At 48.9% G+C, this 23,055-nt stretch overlaps 1 protein-coding gene across 1 annotated transcript in view; it reads right to left on the reverse strand.

Moving 5' to 3' along the window:
* The window catches only part of LOC119454108 (forkhead box protein K2), a 29,839-nt gene extending 24,233 nt beyond the window's left edge, over window positions 1-5,606 (reverse strand). The window contains exon 1 of the mRNA XM_049667920.1: window positions 5,413-5,606. Coding sequence (XP_049523877.1) covers window positions 5,413-5,606 — 194 coding nt within the window. The remainder of the gene's footprint in view (window positions 1-5,412) is intronic.
* Window positions 5,607-23,055: the final 17,449 nt, after the last annotated feature.

Consider the following 23,055-nt stretch of genomic DNA (forward strand, 5'->3'; position numbering starts at 1 on the left):
AATGACAAATGTGGTTAGTCATTGATGAGCCGACAACCGAGGCCACATATTGAATGAGTGAACCGCGCGGTACTTTCTTTGGACACGTGATTGTTAGAGTTCCGGGTGAGAGAGAGAAGTGCACCACCAAAGAGCCAGAATGTAATTGATGTTAGCAATCACACCCAAAATCGACACCACAGCGCTTTATTTCTGAATCCATAAGCAGCAGATATTTTTAAAGGCACAACTTCAGGTGTATGTTTACCTGCATTGGCCGATGTTAGCTTAAAAGGTATGAAGTGAGGTTCAAAAATTGTTGTCATCAGTTATTTAGTTGGTGTTCGTGCATAATAATATTAGGGCCACGGATTGAATGTGCAGATTAGCCAGAGCATTCACGGTGGCTTTTCAAGGTAGCGTACATTACCAAAGCCTTCTAACAGTTGGCTCCATTGACGGTGGAACTGTGTGATGGATTCCATAAATGAGAGCTGGAAAAGGGCTTTGTCTTTCAGTGTCTGGGTAACGGAGCGAAGAGGAGGAAGAAAAAAAATTGTCCTCCATCTCGACCTGCGTGAATGTCCAGCGAAGCTGTCTCAGACGCCACAAATGGTCGAGCATTGTATTCATGCTGTTCTTCTGGTGTCTTTAATTTCCGTGGTCGTCCCATGACAGTATTAGAATGAACTGAATGAGTTACTAGACGGGTCTCCCTTTTATATATGGAAGCGTGGTTAAGCGTCACTAAGTATATATATATATGAGTTGGTGTGCATACGTCAGGCATTACCAAATCCTGACTGGGAGCTTACCACTGCCGTTGAAAAGACAGGTGTATAATCATTGCATTCTACCGGTGCTAACATATGGGGCAGAAACTTGGAGGTTAGCAAAGAAGCTCGAGAACAAGTTAAGGACCGCACAAAGAGTGATGGAACGAAAGATGTTAGGCCTAACGTTAAGAGAGAGGAAGAGAGCGGTGTGGATCAGAGAACAATCGGGAATAATCGATATTCTAGCTGACATTAAGCGGAAAAAGTGGAGCTGGGCAGGCCACGTAATGCGTAGGATGGATAACCGGTGGACCATTAGCATTACAGAATTGATACCAAGAGAAGGGAAGCGCAGTCGAGGACGGAAGAAAACTAGGTGGAGTGATGAAGTTAGAAAATTTGCTAGCGCAAGACAGGGGTAATTGGAGATCACAGGGAGAGGCCTTCACCTGCAGTGGACATAACTATAGGCTGATGATATATATAAAAAAGTTGTCGCAGTTTCACCTGAAAGGCGAAGCATCAATTGCGATAGCAAACTTGTAGAGAGCTATACGGAGTAAATGATATTAGCTTTATCAGCTGTATAAACTTGGACATTAAGCAGCACCGGCAACACGCAGAACTGTTGTCGACGCCGTCGGCGTTTTTCCCGCGTTCGCTCAATATGCGTGCGGCGTTGGTGACTGTTGCCGGAGCCTCTGATATAAATAGGCACTTGGTGCCGCAGCTAAACGTCGCCTCCCTTTCCTTCCCCTCCCGCCCCTCCCGCCCCTCCCCCACGGCCTCTCGCGCGTCGGAATTAGGCGCGTTTGCTCTACATATATGGTGATTGTAAAGGAGGAAAGAGACGCCTACTTCTGCAGCCCTTAAGCGAGCACGGCGCAGAACGCGCGTTTGTTCTCCGCCGTGCGTTCACTCCCCGTGAAAGCGCGCGCCCCTCGCGCCCTTTCACTCGCACATACAGCGTTCGGCGGCGCGCGGCGACGATTTCATCTCCATTGACGTCATACGGAACCTCACGGCGACGGCGACGCCGACGGCAGAAATCTGCTTTTGAGTGTCCATATAATTGCTATCGCAATAAAAATCACAGCATATCCACGGGGTGTATGATGATGAGTGGGCGAAGCTCCGGAGGGAATCATCGGATCTCCCGCTTAAGGGGACGCTAGCACAAACGCGTTAGAAACGTGCAGTACTCTCTAGTAAGGGGGAGCGGCCACAGCGTCTTACGCAGCCATTTACACATGCCGGAACGTGCACCGCGTTTGCCGACGCCATCACATGACTGCTGAGAGAGTATAGCACCCGTATTCATAAACGCTCCTCGACTTGAACTTGACTTGCCACCGCTTTGGGCAGCGCGTTCGAAACGCGTTGAAGGTAAGGCGGAGAGGCCACAGCGTCTTACACCAGCTTCTTACACGGGCCGTAACGCGCTAGCACAAACGCGTTAGAAACGCGCTAGAAACGCGGCCTTTCGTTAATGTTGGGTATTTATTGCCATCGTGGTGCGTGTGTCCTTGTCCGCTTCGTGGCGTAGTGGGCTAATGCCGCGCGCTTGGAAGCGAGGGGTCCCTGGTTCGATTCCGCGCTACGGACACAACTTCGGAATTTTTTTCTCATTTTTCTCAGACTGGTTACACACTACTACTACGACGACGGGGACGGAACGGGTGCCGCTATAAGGAGCTTCGCCCCTAAAACAAATGAGAGTTCCGTTTGTGAGTCGGCGTGCACCTTATTTTATAGTTCGCTGACACGTGTGAAGGTCGTCTGCGGCCGATGACTGGCGCTTATATTGGACGGACGGAGGGACGGACGGAGGGACGTCGTCCGTTCGTCCGTCTGTTCGTCCGTCCGTCCGTTCGTTCGTTCGTTCGTTCGTTCGTTCGTTCGTTCGTTCGTTCGTTCGTTCGTTCGTCCGTCCGTCCGTCCGTTCGTTCGTTCGTTCGTTCGTTCGTTCGTTCGTTCGTTCGTTCGTTCGTTCGTCCGTCCGTCCGTCCGTCCGTCCGTCCGTCCGTCCGTCCGTCGCGAATTTTACAGCGTCGATGTTAAAGGGATTTCCGCAGTGCTTACTGTGGAAATCCTGGTTACCAGTTGAAATAAGCTGCGCAAAGAAATTGCAGTCTATTCGAATGAAGCGTAGGCAAAGTAACTTTGATTTTAGATAAATAATTCAAAGCGGATTCGGCGCTCCGGCGCAGGCTATTTCATTGAAATTAATTACCGACCCATGACGCCGCCGCGTGAAAGCCGCTCCGTACGAAACTCCCAATTAACGACCCCTCACCAAGTCACATACAAAATTTTGCTTATACGCTGGAAGTTGTCACGTGCTCTCTAAGGAGCGTTCTACCGCAATAATTTTCCAAATTGGTTCATTAATAGTGGAGATAAAAAATAATTCAGTACCGCTAACCCACGATTTCATGAGGCGAGTGTCACCGCCAACATGGACACTCTCTTCACTTGCTCCCTGCTATATAGCCTCCGCAAGCGAAGTTCCTTCCCTGCGTTCTCCCAAAGTGGAGCTCGATGATCGCGTGACGCATACGTCACAGGCCCCGCCTTCTTTTTTTAAAAGCGAAGCTGTTTAAGCCAGCCGTAATTTGTGGTTCGTATCAAGAAACGATCGAAAAAACTTTCTTGTCGAGGCGGGATTCGAACCCGCGTACCCACGGTCCCAAGTCGAGCGTCGTAATAGGCTATACGGCCACGCTTGCAGAACGTGCATTTATGCGAACCGTATGGCTGCGTTCGAGCGTCGTCGTCTTCGTCCACAGCAGGCGCGTTGGCACGCTGGTGCTCTGCGGGGTGAAGAAGTTTTGAACGCCATGAGAACGAGAGAGAGAGAAAGAAACGCATTCACGGAGCGGGTCTGCTGGAACGCGTTGTCGGCATTGCAACGCGGTGTCAGTGTTGCTAGCTGCGCTATGCAATGCGCAGTGACGGCCGTAAGTCCGAGACGCGCGAGAAAGAATTATCATCATGATGAGTAATAAGATGAAAAGTTCGCGCGCACTTCCGGAAAATGCTGGGCTACGATCGCCCAGCTTCGCTGTTTCAAGTTATTGCGCGGCCGAGTGCAAGGTTACGCGTGATTTTTTTTTCTAAATTTTTTTTGCTGCGTGGCGGACTCCGGCTGACGGTGTCGCCCGCGAGCTTTTGCGTTTGTCTCCTTTCGCGCAGCGCATGAAGAAGAGCTGAGTAGTGTTATAAATTGGGGCTCACAGAGCACAATCGCGCGCTGAAACACGGTAGAAAATGACATATAGTTTTGATGTGATGCACGCGTGACTGAACGACGTGGGAACAAGCAGACGAAACGGAAGTACATCTTTTTTGCTAGGGTACGAAGTATAAAAAAAAAACAACACGCAGACGTTTGGTTTGTATGTTTTACTATTTCTGTAAACTTCGTTCGTCTACTGAAGCAATTAAACAAACTGATCTTGCCTTGAATAATTGTCGAACTGACGTGCACTATAAAAGACGTCGCAGCACAGACATGTAGGTAGGCGCACTTGCTCATATACACGCTGGGAGCGCGCGCCGCCCGCCAAGAGAATGGCCAAATGGCGTTCGGTTTGAAATTTCAGCCCTTTTCCGCGGCGCGTATAGCGATGTAACACTTGGCAGACACGACCGTTATCGCGCATTGTATGCACTGCGCTTGTCAGCTCAAAATGGGCAGACCTGGTGACAGGGGACTTTTAACAGCTTCACTGCAACATACACTAAAATCCGTGACTCAGCAGAAAGCATGGTTTTATTCGTGTTAGTGCTGGGTTAATTCCTTCCCAGAAATCTTGAACATTTTGCCCCTGCAGCCATCTGTCGAACTTCACTGCAATGCACCAACGTAGCTTAATGGGCAGCATTTTTAAACATCATATTTCAAAAAGGGTGCCCGATTCGAGTTTCAGCAATTTTCAGTTAGCAACGTCGAGAGGCTAATCCCTTCTAATAAAATGCTCGACACTCATTCGTGTAACTTATTCGGGGGCTGAGACCTTTGTCGGGCTTTATGCCTGTAGTCTCAGTCTACCCTTGTTTGAATGAACGAGAAATAAAAGTCAATTTAATTCAACTTCTCTGCTGAGTTATAGCAGTGTTTTATTCTTGACCAAAACACTAGCTGCTATAACGTGGCAGGGACGTTACGAATAAGCGCCGTAAATAAGTGCATTAATGAACAGGCGTGCCGTCTCGACGTTCTGGCCTTCTGAAACAATTGTTTCCCTAAATGTTGCCCATTGAGTTACGCTAGTGCACTGCGGTGAAGTTCGGCAGATAGCCGAAGGGGCAATGTCCAAAATTCCTGGACATTGTATAGTGGTATTGATCTTGTGGAAAAGGCAAGGATGACTGCATTCGCGACGTGATGACAAATCTGGTAAGTCACGAACTATCTGCCACGGTCCGCAAAGTCCCGGAAGAAGGGGTTCCACAAAGAAAAGCTTTCACCTAAATACCATGGGTCTGGAGAGATGGTCTCCACCTTTCGTTCCGTTTCGGCTTAATTAATCGCGCGCAGGAGACATACGCTTCTCTTCGAGTGATCTCGGAGGCCACGGAGAGCCAGCAAAACCAGCCGACGCGCGCAAATCTCAGAGGCTATAGACCATCGCATATAGTACTATATACTCGCCTGGAGACGGCGCTGTGGGCGGCCGCGGAGCCGTGCAGCGCGGCCTTGGCGGCCACGCACCCGGACCCGCAACCGGGCGGACTCGCCGGCGGCGTCGGAGGCGTCGGGGCCCCGATGCGCGTCATGATGTTCAGGTTCTGCAGCCAGTGCAGGCTCGTCAGGGCGTCGTCCACGTTGCCGTCGGCGGCCGACATGCTGCGAGGGGAAGACCACGTATTTTTTTTTTTTTGATTCGTCTTGGACTGTCGCACACAAGAGTGGGACGCGATAGCATTCAAAGATCCCTGGCTGCTTATCAGGCGTTTTTCTCGTATATTAAAATTACAATCCGACGCTATCGTGTCTGTAGGTTGTGGTTCAGTCGGGCTTTACGATGTTCCTGGCGGATTTTACGTTGAGAAATTAAATTTTCGTTCCCTAACGCCGCGCACCACGCGGAGGGCCTGCGCGCTCGGGGTAGTTCGGGATGATTATTTCCGCCAACGACGCCGGCGAGCCTACGCCGACGCCGGATTTTCTGCGACGCGGGGCCCTTAACGCTGTCGCGTTAAACAGAATTTCTCAGCTTTGAGCGCCGTGACGTCGAGTTAGCGCTGTCACGAAACGCCGGACGCATTCGTACAGCCACTTTGACGCATACGAATCGACTGCAGTGCCGTGTATTCGGTAGTTACAGATGGAAAAGCAACGGGCGTCAACAAGCCAATGTGGCGGCCCTCAAGCTCTTCCGCAAAATATCCTATCGTGGCTACGGATATACATGAGATTAGAGTCCTTCTTTGCACGTACAAGCGTATTACCGTTTACGGGACACCACGTTACAGGATACCGCGATACGTTAGCGGTGGCTCTGGTGGCGGCATCTTGTGGCGCAAAGTTTAACCACAGTAGTGTTCTACTTAGCGGCACGTACTTTCTTTCAATAATAATAATAATAATAATAATAATAATAATAATAATAATAATAATAATAATAATAATAATAATAATAATAATAATAATAATAATAATAATAATAATAATAATAATAATGAACTTCTTTCCACACAGACAATGGTGGGGCAGGCGAGTAGGCCCATGCAACAATAAAAAAAGTTTGTAGCGCGATGTGGCTGCACAAAGTGCCACAAGACGTCGGCAGCAGCATTATCACTGCCGTTTACGTTTCCGGTAACACAGTAACCCGTTATTTCGTTTCGTAATGCGTACACTGACATACTCGAACTCTATTGGAGGGTTTGTCTGATAACTTGAGGAATTTATGGCGCCACCTTGTGTCGCAGAGTTTAGCTGTGGAGGACACAGCAATTATTTCACTGACCAATCATATTCAAGCTAGCGGCTAGCGTAACGAGGCGGCAACGACGTAATTATTAACACGCAGTCCGTTTTCAAAGCGAAGCTTTCTTTAACTTCTCTGACTTTTCCACTGCTGCTGCTGTTCTTTTTTTTTGCACTTTCCTTCAACGAGAACAGTCAGGTAACAAAACAACATTTCTAACGCGATGTGGTTGGACAAAGATTCACGACTATTAGCACGCCATTAGCCGTCGTTTCGTTATAGTGGTCGTAGGTCTGCAATACTCTCTTTATGCAGAGAGTACCACCAAACGGCGTTACCACGGACGCCTTTCGAGAGAAATATTAAAAAAAGGAGAGGTGTCAGTTCAATTCCGAATCGTTTAAAGCGCTTTCGAGAGGGCGGGGAACTTGATGTTGGTGAAGAGGTAACTACCAAACGCGCAAACGTGGCACATGGCATTGACGGACGGACGCGAAACACGAGAAAAAAAAGGGCCGACGGGCTACACACACACACACGCGACATTTAGTTTCAGGTACAACCGCGTATGACTTCCGTCCTCATTTTCGTGTTTGTGCGAGAATCATTACTTAACGACGTCTCTCCTTTCTCGCTGATAACAGCTAGTGGAGCGAAATGCGAACACACACTATAGAGATAGCGACCAAAAAAGCCGCGCTGCCGTCAAATTCCCCTCACCCTTCCCTTACCTATTTTGAGCCCCGAAAACGCTTCGATAAAGTGACCATTGCCGCTGCGAATGGTGATTAGGCTAGACAACTTTACCAAACACCAGAAGCTCAGATAAGAAAAAATGGAAAAGTGGAGGGTGGATGGAAACTGGGGGAAGGGGCCAGGGGAAGCAGGAAAGGAGAAAAAGACGAATTGGTGAAGGGCACAGAGAAATATGCACACAGAACGCCGCCACGCTTTCTCGACTGACCGGCTAGACCCAATCGATGTGAGGTGTGTGTGAGGGCGAGTCCAGGCGAGGGAGGAGATGAGGGGGAGGGGGGGGGTCACGTGGATCCCGTCTAAGTGCAGTGAAGGCACCTCAGTTCCTTTTCTCCTTTCACTGATTTAGACTGAGACGTCACGCCACAAGTGAGTTTCACCGACTACTCGCTCACTCAAACCACCGTCTTGCAGGGATTCGCCTTTCAGAGTATCCGCGCAGAATGTTTTGTTTATTCTAGTTGAGTAAGGTATTCCCACCCCTTCTCTCGCGTTCTCTTCCCGGTGCATTTTTTTTTAGCTGCAGCCAACATTATTGACTTTAATAGATGCACGACAGAAAGAGAGGAAAGCAAAAAAAAAGGCAAATTTTTCTTGAATCAATTAGTTGTTGAGGGCATAGACAATGGATTTAACTGATTCAAGTATGAGCGAATGTTATGAACTAAGACAAAAAAAAGTGTGTACGTAGACGGATAACCGAGCGACCGAGCAAACATTTAATAAACATCAGTCCGACACAAGGAAGAAAGGCAGCAAATTATGCTACGGCAACACATTGCTCGCAGTCGGGCGTTTCGTGAACCGTGTGCGTAGTTTCCAGTCCCGCTAAGAGGTCGATGTTGTGAAAACTCGGCCATGCAATAGTCATTTAGTTAACCTTCGTGCGTTAGCCTTCTGGTTAGCTCAGATAGTGGAGCGACCATCCCAGGAAATCTTTGCTTCCGGGTTCGATCCCCAACCAGGACGAACGCGAGCTGCTACAAGTACGTGAAAAATCCGTATTGGTTTCCTATGTTGCTTCGTGCAACTATCACTTCTATGGGGTGGGCGACCATTCTTCCATTTCGTGATCCTGGTTTTTGTTCCGGTCCACAGTGAGGGCAAACTTTTTTTCACTATCTATCTATCTATCTATCTATCTATCTATCTATCTATCTATCTATCTATCTATCTATCTATCTATCTATCTATCTATCTATCTATCTATCTATCTATCTATCTATATATATATATATATATATATATATATATATATATATATATATATATATATATCTGTCCACGGCGCCGCTAGGGCGATTCCGTCTGCTCCACACATGAATCGTCGTAAGAACGGGGCGCCACCACGCACGCGCAGAAGATGGACTCCGCTGGCGCTTGTTCCGAGCTTTTTTCTTCCTCCGAACGGCGCACCCCAGACAAAACCAGTAGCAAGCGCAGCAACTGCATGCTCCGCCTCCTGATAGAGTTTGAAAAAAAAAAAGAAAAGGGAGTAACGATCGGCGCCCTGGCGCCGCACGTCGGCCGGCGACCGGCCAGAGCAAGCGTGCACCAGAAGAAGAGGCGGCCAGGCCAGGACAGGTGATGGGGGACAACGTAGTCACCTGCCCTACCCTCTCTCCCCCAACTCCAGGCTCTCCGTGCTGCATGGACCGTGGATGGGGAAGAAGAAGAGGAGCGAGGTGGCGCGACGCCGGTCGGTACCACCGTTGCATCAGCCGCAGAGAACATGCGCCGAGCCATCGATCGGCGCAGGAGCTGTGCTCCCAAATCTATGCGGAGCGTGCAAGTGCGCCTGCTTGATGGGAGAGCGTAGTCTAGAGAGGGGGGGGGGGTGAGGAGGAGGGGGGGAGGGGCAGGGAGGGGAGGAAGGAAGGCGGTGCTTCGCAGCAGGTGCAGTAAGAATCGGTACGCCGCCGACCGACCCGATGGCGAACGACGCGCGGACCCGACACGGTCGACCGGCTACCGCACTACGTTCGGTAGGCGAGGTCGGGCCCGGCTGGCGGCGCTGTATGGCTGCGATATAGAGCGCCCGAAAACAGTTGTATGAATTATTGAACGAAATCGCGTGGGATAATAATCGAGTAGTGGTTACGTGGAAGGATTGAAGTTGGATGCAGGTGTACTCTGAATCACCGTGCCAGTCTGCACGCCACGGCGATTCGAAGTTTCTGTAAAGCGTGCATCACCTGCAACGTGCATACAGTTGCGGCAAAGCTAACCCAAACCAAACGAAGCAGGCTGGAGAAGCTTGGCTATGCGGAACGACGAAGAATCGCTAAGTTCGAGGCAGTGAGAGCAATGACTTGTGTATGTTGCTTTTTGTTTTCTTTGGCTTCGTTTTGCGCGTCAGCAAAGTTTAACCCCATTCTTCCTTTTTATATGTTGCACTCGGTTAGGATTGCTTGGGTACTTCAAGTAAGCTGCAACGTATGAGAGACTTTGTGACGCCTTCACGGCATGTGCGAAAGCACCCACACAGGCCAGTTCTACATTGTTCATTCTTTTCTTCTATTGATTTCTTTTCTATTTGCTTTCAATATTTCATATTCTTCCCCTTCCCCAGTCCTCATCATCACAATCAACCTATTTTTATGTCCACTGCTGGGCGAAGGCATCTCTCAGCGATCTCCAATTACCCCTGCCTTGCGTTAGCCGATTCCAACTTGCGCCGGGTAATTTCTTTTCATCACCCCATGTAATTTTCTGCCATCTTCGACTGTGCTTCTCTTCCCTTGGTACCCATTCTGTAAATATACTGGTCTACCGGTTATCTGCCCCACACATTACATGGCCTGCGCAGCTCAATTTTAACGCGATAGCATTAAGGGCCCCGTGTCGCAGAAAATCCGACGTCGGCAACCGGCGTCGGCATGCGATGTCGGTAGATGGCGGAGAAAATCATCCCCAACCACCCCGACCGCGCAGGCCCTCCACGTGGTGCAAGATTTTGGTGAACAAAATTTGAATTTGTCACAGTGAAATCCGCCAGAAAAATGGTAAAGTACGACTTTACCGTTCGGCGTCGAATTCGCCGTCGGATTGTTTACCAATCGGCGTCGAATTGTAGTTTGAATGTACGAGAAACCCTAATTCCACTAAGAGTAAACTCAAACACAAACCCCTTTTCCAGCATTTCTACCAGACCTACAGCCGTGAGTTCGGGGACTTCACTTGCGAAAATGATATCCAGATGGCGCTCGCATCCTAAGGCAGGTTAGGGAGCCTACATGAAAGCGCTGTTACAGCGCTTGCATGTAGGCTCCCTAAGGCAGGTCAAATTGGGACTTTGCCAGCTAATTCGTTTTGGACACGCGCGCGCGTCGGGGCAAAAGCAAGCAATTAATAAAATAATAAAAAAGGGGCTAGGGCTATTCACATTTTAATATAAGACCACTTATATTGCCCTTGGAAAAACGTATTTCCAGCAATGCATTTCTGTTTAAAAGCGCAGCCGACTTTAAGGGAATCGGTGTAAGCTTGGCCTTTGTAAGCTGGCTTTCCCACGTTCAGTGTTGCAGTGAATGAAGCCTACTTGCCGTATGCGAACGATGCGATGCGAACGGATCCCGAGAACGCTATCGCGTTATACTCTTAAATGCGAAGCTTAAGCATCCTCCAATTTTTTTCTCTTAATGTCAATTAGAACATCGGTTATCCCCGTTTGCTATCTGATCCCTAGCGCTCTCTTCCTTCTTTTAACGTTACGCCTAACATTTTTTGTTTCATGGCCATATGCGTGACCCTTATCTTGTTCTCGAGCTTCTTTGTTAGCCTCCAAGTTTCTCCCTAATATGTTAGCACTGATAGAATGCAATAATGGTGCGCTTTTCTTCTCAACGACAGTGGTAAGCTCACAGTCAGGATTTGGTAATGCCTGCCGCATGCACTCCAACTCATATTTATTACATCGATCGAATATGTTTATGGCTAGGGTTTCATGCATTTTTCTTCTGTGTCGTCAAATACTCAGGTCCCGTGCGAACGCGCCCGTGCCACTGCTCGCGCGTTCATCGCCGTCGTCTTCTTCCTCAGCTGGCTTGTCAGCGTCCCTCGGATATGCACTTTGAGTAGATTAGTTATCAATAGGCACCATCTTCAAGATCAGTAGACACCCAGGTGGATAATAAAGGTTTCTCGAAAATTTGCCACTGTGCCGCCCGGGTCGGCCATGTCTGCGTTCTCACCGCCCTCTCTTTGTCGGCGTTCCACGCGCTTGCGTATCTAGTTTCCTTTCCTTCCGCTCTCCCGTGGTACCATCGAAACGTCACGCGTGCCTAGTTTCCTCCGGCTCCTCGGGGCGGTGGTCCCGTCGTTCACTCGGATATATATTAAAAAAAAGCCGGGAGATCCTACGCCCTGTGGGAATCGATGTTATGCGAAGCAGTGTGCGGGGAGCCTACCATGTTAACAAAACGACCATGAGAGCACCAAGACGTAGGCAGCTCTTTCATGACCTACATGACACGCATGTCATGACACCCATGTCATGAGTCCTCAGGAGTCCTTTTAGCTACACCTGAGAGACCTTAAGGCAAAAGCCTTAGTTATGCTCATGACTATGATTTCTAAGAGCACCCTTTAGTGTTTCCTTCACTTAATACTGACGTCCGAACTCATTCCAGTGGTTTTTGAGTGTTTATCTTTTTTTCCCTGAGTCATTGTCATTTTTGCTAAGTAATGATCATGACCACGATTTCTCCATCACCATTGTTTCCTTCACTTCGTGCCCACGTCCGAACCCATTCCAGTGGTATTTGAGTGGTAATATTTTTTCGCCGAGTCATTGTCATTTTGCGGCGTCATACTCATGACGATGAGTTCTACCAGCGTCCTTTAGTGTTTCCTTCACTTAGTACCCACGTCCGAACCCATTACAGTGGTTTTTGAGTGTTAATGTTTTTTCACTGAGTCATGGTCATTTTTGCTGAGTCATGCTCGTGACTATGATTTCTACATCATAATTGAGTGTTTCCTTCACTTAGTGCACACGTCTGAACCCAATTAAGTTGTTTTTGAGGGTTAATATGTTTCGCTGGGTCCATGTCATGACCTACATGACACGCATGTCATGACATTTATTGTCACAACCTATCATTATGTTCGTCATACACTCCTGTTATACTATACCAATTTTGGTACCTACCAAGTTAACGAAACGACCTTGAGAGCACCAAGACGTAGGCGGCTGTTTCATGACCTACATGACACGCATGTCATGACATACCATTTATGTTCGTCATATACTCCTTTCATACTATGCCAATTTTGGTACATACCAAGTTAACGAAACGACCACGAGAGCACAAAGTCATAGGCGGCTAGATAGAGAGCACCAGCAACGCGCACAACTGTTGTCGACGCCGTAGGCGTTTTGCCCGCGTTCGCACAGAACGCGCGCGGCGTTGGTGACTGTTGTCGGTGCCTCTGGGGGCGGCTCGGAGGTTTTCGACGGGAGACTCGTCGAGCAGCGTCGGAAGTCTTTAGTACCTTCTCGCCTAGCAAAATTTTTTTATGAATACCACATTTGGTGCCGCAGCTAAACGTCGCCTCCCCTCGCTCCCTCCCGTCCCCCCACGGCCTTTCGCGCGACGGAATAAGTCGCGTTTGCTCTCCGCCGTGCGTTCGCTCCCCGTGAAAGTGCGCGTGCCTCGCGCGCTTTCACTCGAACATACAGCATACGGCGTGCGCGCGGCGCCGACGATTTCATCGCCGTTGTACTCTATACGGAACCTCACGGCGACGGCGACGACGACACCGAAGGCATAAATCCGCTTGGAGTGTCCATATAATTGATATCGCAATAAAACAGAAAGACAAGCTGCTGTTTTCCATTTTGAATTTCACTTCTGTCGTTGTAATGGGGAGGCCACGTATTGTCCGTAGTCCCGAGGAGCAAGGCACCTACGGGCTAAACAGCTTCGCTGGTCGTCCACCTTCACAGGTGGTATGGTTCATGATTTTTGTAGCGTGAGCTACACGGGCCGAGGTTGAGCAGTTTCGCGTGGCTCCTGGAGAGCCGTGCTACGCATGCGCGAGGAGTAGTGACGCCAGAAGAAAGTAGTTGCCTGGCAATTAGCGGCTGAACGTAGGAAGAACGAACAGAAGAAGGCTAAAGTGCTGCAGAAACACCGGAGCAAAGGGAGGAACGTCTAGCAAAGCGGCGTCGCCAGGAGGCTGAGCGACGTGCCCGACCATCTCAGCAGCAGCAACAACAAGACGCCGTCGATGACGTCAAGGCTCGCCGACTGACTGATTATACGGTGAAACTTAGCGAAAGCGCCAGTGCGACTCGGACCTTCGAGACAGACTTCGTAAACAATCCGTTTGGATATGTGTGCGACGTGTGTGAAAGACTGTGGCACATGAAATACTTGACGCCGGTAAGTAGTGCCATGCGTGAAACGTTGAGTTTAGCGGCGCCGCCTGAGTGGGGTGAAACCGTGGCGCGGGTTTGTACAACGTGCAAGAACTTTCTCGTTAAGCAGAAGAGTGGTCTACACAATAGCCCTGCTTAATGTACGATCGTTGATTTGCCATATGGTGGACGTTTGTGGTGACACCGTCTCTTGACCAGTGCTGATGTTCTCCTCCTTACAGAGGTTGGTATTGCCAAGGGATCACAAGCTGTCACAATCGTCGAGTTTAGCATGGTAGCTTATGCCAGTCGTGTTGACGCTACTAGAAGCTCTGGAGTCTGTATCTATACGAGGAATGGAATTGCTGCCAGTGAACTGCCAAACGTAGTGGTGCCCAAGGGTGAAGCCACCCGCCATGGTTGCTCAGTGGCTATGGTGTTGGGCTGTTGAGCACGAGGTCGCGGGATCGAATCCCGGCCACGGCGGCCGCATTTCGATGGGGGCGAAATGCGAAAACACCCGTGTACTTAGATTTAGGTGTACGTTAAAGAACCCCAGGTGGTCCAAATTTCCGGAGTCCTCCACTACGGCGTGCCTCATAATTAGAACTGGTTTTGGCACGTGAAACCCCATAATTTTTTTTAAAGGGTGAAGCCTGTGCCGTTCAGCTTGACGAAAGTGGTGTGCTCATGGAAGCCGTGTACGTGTCGCCGAGAAATTCAGTTAAAGACACTAGAGACGTAGTGGCTACGTCTATACTTAGTCGTGCGACAAGTGAACTGTGTGTCGTGGCTGGTGGCTTCAATCGCGCTCCTGACTCTCTTGGTGTTCCCTTGAAGAACACGTTTAACCTGGACTTCGCCAGTGTTCCAACTGTACAGACGACCCAATGGGGAGGCACCATTGATCTTGTGTATCGCAGACAGACAATCAATTCAATATACTGCGTTGGGGCCATACAGACGGCAGCGTCTTACTACGATGACCACCGAGCCGTCTTTGTGGCAATAGAGAAGCAACCAGACGTTCAGCAATATATATGTCACATAATGCGTGTACCGTGTGTGTGTCATTGAAGCAGTAGTAAGCATGATAATCAAGCTAATCCTAGACAACCAGGAAAGCTAAGAATAACCAGCCGAACCTTCGCTCACGCTACGTATGTCCTGGCATAGCCGAGCTAAGCTACTGCTAATTTTTCTTCTTCTTCGCTAGGTTACCCGGAAACTGAAAGACAAGCTGAATCTCGCGCACCTACTGCCAATGGAGCCAATGTGGAATCCGTTCGGATTTGTATGCTTTCTTGAAAAGCCGCCGTGCATGCTCTGGTTAATATGCACATTCACTCCGCGCACCTAATTAATATTATGCATGACCATCAACTAAAAAACTAATGACAGAAGTTTTTGAAGCCTACTTCATACCTTTCAAGCTAACATCTCCGAATATAGGTAAATATACACCTGAAGTTGTGCTTTTAAAAATATCTGCTGCTTATGGATTCAGAAATAAAGCGATGTGGTGTCGATATTGGGTAAGGTTGCTAACATCAATTACATTCTGAAACTTTGACGGATCACTTCTCTCTCTCTCTCACCTGGGGCTCTAACAATCACGTGTTCAAAGGAAGTTGCGCGCGGTTTGCTCATTCAATATGTGGCCTCGGTTGTCGGCTCGTCAATGATGAACCCCATATTTCATTAATTAATTTGGATGCCGGGCACGGCGGCCGAATTTCCATGGGCACGAAATACAAAAAAAAAAAGAAAATCCTAGGACATCTTAGAACTTCTCATAAGTTGTGAATGCGAAATCATTAATGTCCAACTGAACGCCGCTGAGCGGTACTTCGAGTTTGGCGCTGCGAGTAATGTACCATTGCGGTACATGCTGCCAGAGCCAGCAAGTTGCAGCAGCAGCCTGCGGCGTCAACGCCGCATGCCACCGACGTCCTGCATGACGACAAACCGGGGAAGCAGCAGCGACCACCAAAGCCAGCAGGCGCGCGCAGCAGATAAGCCCAGAGGAGGTGAGAGATACGGACCGCGCGCCGGCTTGCGAGGGCGAGAGCGAGAGCCGGGGTGACGTGGCATCGCGGCGATGCCCTATCCCCTCATGCAGCACCTGGCGCGCTAAGCTAACGCCTCTTAGATAGCAGGCCTGTGTGCAGGCTGCTTTATGACGTGATACTACTTGGGCGGAAATTTCCATTGCCAAGCCTTGCGTGAAGAAAGCTGTGACGTCAAAATCCTCGCGGCTTACTCGGGAGCGTCCCCATTAGATTTCATATCAGTGGGGCCCGGAAGCATGACGTCACTAGAGGTTGCACGCGGGCAAAACGCGGACGGCGTCGACAACAGTTCTGCGCGTTGCTGGTGCTGCTGCATGTCCAAGTTTATACAGTTGATAAAACTACTATCCTTACTCTGTACAGATCTCTACTAATTTGCTATCGCAATTGATGCTTCGCCTTTCGGGTGAAACTGCGACAATTTTTTTGCAGCCCGGGTTCGGCCATTTAGGTGTCATTTCGCTGCTACAGACTACAGAGGCCTGCTTTTCTTCTGTGAATTTCCTTCTCGTGGTCAGGGTCGCCTGTGAGTAATTGACCTAGATAAACGTACGCCTGTACAGACTCCCTGTCTTTCCTTTGCTTTTATCTCTCTCGAAAAAAATCCAAACACTCGTGATAATTAAAAAGTCGGAGTTTCGCCCGAAAGGCGAAGCATCGATTGCGATAGCAAATTAGTGGACAGCTATACGAAGTAAGGTGGTAGTTTTATCGGCCGTATCATGTTGTAAATATTCGCTTACTAACTAAATAAACAAGCACGGTGTCACGCGCGCACAGGTAAACATGAACATATCTCGCTCGTTGACCACGGAAACTCGCGAAAACGCTGCAGTGAGAAAGCGTGCCAGCGGCAGCGAGCAAATTGACCTTCGCGCTGGCTCTGGCTTCAACGTGAACTAAATGTCGAAAGCACAGCGCATACGAAGCTACCGGCAATCGGCGAATGCACTTTGTCCCCATCGCAGATGGCTTTGAAGATGAGGCCCCCGTGGGCGCACAATTCGTCCGCGTCGCAGATCGCTTTCAAGATACGGCGCCTGCGCGGCAGCTCCGTGAGCAGCAGCTGCGGAAACAGAACGCACCCCCCCTCCTCCCGTCTCCGTCGCCTCGCCCCCGTGCCTCACGCGTGAACGGAGACCGCGAGCTTCAGGTCACCTTCACCTCTCGCGTGCGCGAGATTAAGCTGCAGTTGCCGGCTCACCCTCGCACGCTTTCACTCGCACATACAGTGCACGGCGGGCGGCGGCAATTTTATAGCCGTTGGACTTTATACGGAACCTCACGGCGACGACGACGGCGGCGATAGAAAATGCGTTTGGAGTGTCCAGATAATTGCGATCGCAATAAAAAAAAATATGCACATTCAACGCGCATTTTGGAATCGATGTTAAGCGACGCTTTCGTAAAATGGTGAAATAAATGCTGCAAAATGGTTCACCTTCTGCAAAGCGTCTTGCAGCATAAAGCCCGGCCCACATTCAGCGTTTTCACCGGCGTTTCCTGCCGTTGCGTCTCTCGGCGTCGTTGCATCAACGGCGCCGGAGAGGTCACCCAGCCACATGAGACGCACGCAAACAGCGCCAGTCCAGCGTCGCACAATGTGACCAGACAGATTTAACCAGAAGCAGTGTGCAATGTCATTCAAGTGAACTATGAGTAATGTTCCCGATTAAGGTTTTTAAGCCCTGTTTATAGTTCTGCGGCACACACACACACACACACACGCACACACATTCACGGCAGCGCGCTCGAAGGTACGAGCGGCTGCTTTCTCAGACGGCGCCAGTGATGTTCCGTACTGCGCCTAAAAATTCCCTTTCCAAGAGATGAAAATTCCCTATTTCGGACATTTTTCCCTGCATATGTCTAAGATAATCCCCGGATTTTTCCCTGCACCAACGAATTATACTTATATACATATGTGTGTGTGTGTGACGTGATTACGGCTCTTGCAATTCTGTCAGGCGCCCGCGCTCCTGCAAAACACAAAAGCATGGCCTTCGAGATTGGCTTCTAATACTCCGAGGGACTTGCAGGGCCGGACGGCGCGTCACGCGACCTCACATCAGCGATTCGCACGAAACAAATCGCTGATGCAGCGTGCAATTGATCGATCTTATTGCTGCCAGGTGTTTCGCGGTTTTAGCATACTTCAGAAGATCGCTCTTACCGCACTTGATTATCACGCCGCAGGCTTTGCACTTCGCCTCGGTAGTCGTGTGCTCTACAAGCCATCCTTTAAATTCCGGCAGGCTGAGCCACTCCGAGCGAAACACCTTCACAAACTTTTTCTCGTTTCCTTTGCCTGTTTAGGATTTGATTAATTTGATGCTCCGGAGCCGTCATCCATGCTGTCATCGGAACCCATAGTTTATGACAAAACAAATGACGCAAGCCAAACGTTCAAATAAACACTCGATTGCCGCTCCTCTGCTCCTGTTTTGATTATTTTTTGGATTTGATGCTTGTGGCCTGTTGCCCATTCATAACGAAACAATAACGTCTTCCACCACGATGTCACGTAGCAATCTCGGAGCCCATGTGCTGTGAATACGTTGTGGAAATGTGGGTTCCGAATCAAACACGTAAAGTAAACAAGAAATCGCTTTATATAAGTAACAATAACGAATCTCAAAGGCTATGCTTTTGCCTGCTGCATGCGCCGGAAACAATTGCAGAATCCGAAAGCGCATTGTGTCACTATGTTTTGGACATTACAGAGGAATTTCACCATTCCGAAAATTCCCTGCAATATTGCGAAGATTCCCTTTTTCCCTTTTGTCCAAAATGATGGCTGAAAATTCCCTGAAAAAGGGAAAATTCCCTGCACGGAACATCACTGGACGGCGCCGCCTCGCCGACGAGACACTGGCGCCACATGGTGGCACGCACGCGAAATGGTTGCTGCGGAAGTCGCTTGCAAAAGTTGCCAGCAGCGCGGCCGCAGCCATGCGCTGATTGGTCGGCGCCAAGTCGGCGCTCATCGATCCGCTTCCGGCGGCGGCGCCGGCGCCGAGATTTCTGGTGTGCCTTGAGTACGACGTTTCGGCTTGGCGCCTCCCTCAGCGTCGACGCTGAGCGGCGCCGGGTCACGAAACGCCAGGAAACGCCGGGAAAACGCCGAATGTGGTCGGGCCTTAACGTGTACGTAGCTGCTCGAGTAGGCGAAAACACGGAGAACTGCGCGGTCGACCCCCGTGATCCCATCTCCGGGATCAACCCAGTGGCTAACTACAAGGCCCGGCCCACCTTACCCGGCAGGAAGCCGACCGGCCAGACACATCAAACACCAAACCCGGGAAAGAAAGTGTCGAAATATTTGCTTTAATAAAGCAATAGACTTTTCTTACAATTCAGCCATGTGCATGCGCCTAGCCTCGCTCCCAGCTGCAGCCAAGCTGCGCAGCCATTACCGCAGGGCAGGTGTGCGAAGTGAGTGCGCGATCCCTTGTAGGATCCGCTGCAATTTCCTGAGCTTGAGGAACTGAACAATAATATTGTTCGTCTTCTGAGCGATAATATTGGTTAAGGAAACAGTTCATCTGTTGGCAGGAAAGGCTGCAAGCAGTTTTGTCGACGAAAACGACTCCGTGGACTAAAGCTCGAGCGACAGGCTCAGCGTTTGCGAACGTGCCTCATACGGGACGCTTGCTGTGCTGTACAGACTGGTGTGGAACTTTGGACGTATTGTACTGATGCGGAAGAGGGGGGGGGGGGGGGGAGGCATGGTCAAGTTGCAAAAAATACTATATGCTACCAATGAGCCATCACCGGATTCTTACTGAGGGAGGCAAGCCGGCGATCTGGTAACAGCACGACTGTAAACGTTCGAGTCACACTTGCCGCCATGGTCGGCTAACCCTCGCACGCTTTTTTTCACTCGCACATGCCGCACGTGTCGCGCGGCGACGATGTTGTCGCCCTCTGACTTTATAAGGTCAAGTATGCCATCCCCCCCCCCCCCCCACACACACACACACACACTTTTTAAAGCGGACACTTTCCAACAAAACACAGCTGAAGCAAAATTTAATTTCTTCTTTTCGGTAACGGAAGCAATAATCAATATTGTGTTTTTTTCGTGATGCTCCGCGAGTGCGTTTGACACCTTGTACCCTTCGGCTACATCATTGCGTTGCTGTTGTAGCCTTCTCTTTCAGTTCGCAGTTCCGCCTTATAGCACGTCTGGCACTATTAGCAGGATTTTTTGTAGAACGATGCCAGGGTATTTTCTTTTTCGAGGCGGCCTTTGCCTCTGAAGAGTTGCTGCGTTAGTTTGCTTGTAGAGATGTGGCAGATTCGCACTTCGTAACCTTTGAAAATCCTTGAAATGACTCGCTCACCCCTCTTGCCTAAGGAAGTGAAGCCCGCTTCCTTGTTGTCTTTGCTCTGGCAGGAGGGTTAGCAGCACGCCTTTTTTTTTTCCGTCATTATAGGCTGGACGGCATATATAGCCATTGTCGAGTAAGTATTTCTTCACTCTCTTCAGCTCAAGTTTTCGTGCGACAGCAGTAGAGCATAAGCGGCATGCGAAATATATAGACGAAACTGGGAACTGAAGAAAGCTACAACAGCGCCGCAATGATGTGGCCAAGTGGCACACTGTGTCAAACGCACTACCAGAGCATCACGAAAAAGCAGGACATGGTATTGATTGAAAATCGGCTTTCGCCATCAAAAAGGAGAAGAAATTATCATCCCGATTGTTCTTTGAATCATTTTGCATATAATCTACGGATCACACGATTGACCGACACGGGGACTCCCCCTGAGCTATTCGCAAACGCAATACGTCATTCGGCATGTATGTAATAAAGAACGTCATGCAGCGCGTTCATTGTGAACAAGGCACCCGTGTTGGGTGTTATTGCACCCAATACGGGTGCAAAAACGCCAAAAAATATTCTCGTTCCTCTTTTTGTTTTTTCGGTTGGCGAGTGCTCGTTTTGTTCAACCATCTCGCAATTTTTATGCGTTATGCACGGCATTTAGTTGTTTTTTCCCGGTATCCTCAGCAAACCATGCGAGGAACGTTGCTTATGTTTCTTCGAAGTATGAAGCAATGTTCTGAGTGAAGAGCGATAAATGTTTATTCTGTGTAGGTTCATTACAGCCTTTTTAGAAAGTTACACATTCAAGCATTCCAAGGTTCCATACTGCCACAAATCGAAATGTTTTCCAGACTCAGAAAACAACTACACATTATACGAACTTGAAATTTTGTCAGAATATATGTAGAATTTTGAGTGAGATGCAATGCTAAAAATTCACGTTCCCGCTGTAAATGGATTTACTGTAGATGATTACCAAACTCTTATTTTACCATGTGTTTCTTGTGCATGATATGAGATTCGTAATTTGTTTCTCTGGTGTCTTCGGTGAGCTAAACAAGACATCTTGTTTATATCTGGGGAACGCTAGGGGCATGGTATGAGCAATGTGTGGGGGATGTTTCAAATGAGTAGGTTAAATGCGCCTTTTCCAGTAAATTGCGCATGCAAGTGGTCCATAGCGTCATTAGTGTGTTTTACGAGCGGTGTTAAACTTATACTGCTGCACTAGCATAATTAATTACAACACCTGAGGTCTAATTTTGCGAACATAAGGGGAACAATACGCCAAGTTTATGTGCGATGATAAATGCGTGTTGCCACCTTGTTTAAACTATCCACAGTTGTTTAAACTATCCAGATGTTTAAACTAAACTTAACAGATGTTTAAACTATCCCACAGTTTTAAAACGTCGCAAGCAAGCATTTGAAAATATCACACTACTGTTTTTAGAGCGATAGCTCTACTACTTCAGGTACAAACCAAGAAAACGCCTGGTTCCGTAACTCTTACCTTCAAGCTCAGCCAAGGTCAAACTGGGACTACCACTACCGGCGGCTGCTGTGTACGCCGCGTGGGCGTCCATATCTTGAAAGCGATGTGCGATGTGGACAAAGTGCGCCGAGTGCTGGTAGCTTCGTATGCGCTGTGCTTTCGACGCTTAGTTCGCGTTGAAGCGAGACGGAGCATGAAGGTCAATTCGCTCGCAGCTGCCGCCGCGCCGAGCAGCGTCTGTGTGTGGTCTTGTGTTGCAATTGCAGATGCGGTAGTTGCTGACGGCGCTGAGCAGCGTCTGTGTCCTTTCTCAAAGCAAACAAGACCGTGCTATCGCTCGACAAGCGTTGAAGCACTGCAATTCTTTAGCCAGGTTTTCCAGTGTCATTTCTACATTTAAATATGAATGCTCAAATAGAGGAATGGAATGGAATAAGCAGCATTTTAAATGGCATGTGTCGCAAAGTTGTAACGTTAGTGGCTTATTTAGAAGTGCTACGAATAATTCTTGAACTATCTCTCTCTCTCTCTCTCTCTTTTTTTAATGCGTGATATATTAGGTTCGCCTGGTGTTCTCACTGAACTAAAAAAGACAGTTTCTTCATGTTTGGTGACTGTAAGGACCGCACTGATTGCCACATAAAGTTGTCTGCGAGTACAGCGTTGGGTACCGCCTTGGGGATCGACCCATGTCGTACAGCGGAACCGGGTGCAATGTTTCTTCGCCGTAGTACAAAAAAAAAGAAAACTTAGTGCCCTTCTTCTCTGTGAAGAAGGACGGCCAGCGAAGCTGTTATGTGTCCTTATAAAATGACAAAATTATATATATATATATATATATATATATATATATATCCAATTAAAGCATCAAGACAAATACAGCCTAATCCACCTAGTCCTCTTAATCCACCTTAGTAGACCTTAATCCACCTAAAGGCACCTTAATCTACCTTAATCAGACCTAATCCACCTTAATCCTCCTTCATCCACCTTAATTGGTGGATAGACTGTGACGTAATGGTCATCATCACTGGTTTTGACACTTACGTTAAGGAAACTACATACATAGGGTACTGCGGATTCAATTTTGTCGACGCCACTTTTCTGCACACCCTGTTCACGCACGCCCTTTTGGTCCGAACCTCGCCATATGCAGCTTCGCTGTAAAAATTCAGTCGTCACGCCATCGTTTTCGCCGTCTCGCGGCTGTGTAGCAAACGTCGCTCGCGTCACACACGCCACATTGCTCGCCTTAAACAAACACGTACGCTGGTCCATTCAGTAACGCTTTGCCGAACCCCGAAGGATACGCGCTGGATAGCCAACTACTCGTAAAACGC

This window comes from Dermacentor silvarum, chromosome 5, assembly GCF_013339745.2.
Source record: "Dermacentor silvarum isolate Dsil-2018 chromosome 5, BIME_Dsil_1.4, whole genome shotgun sequence".
NCBI classification, from domain to species: Eukaryota; Metazoa; Arthropoda; class Arachnida; order Ixodida; family Ixodidae; genus Dermacentor; species Dermacentor silvarum.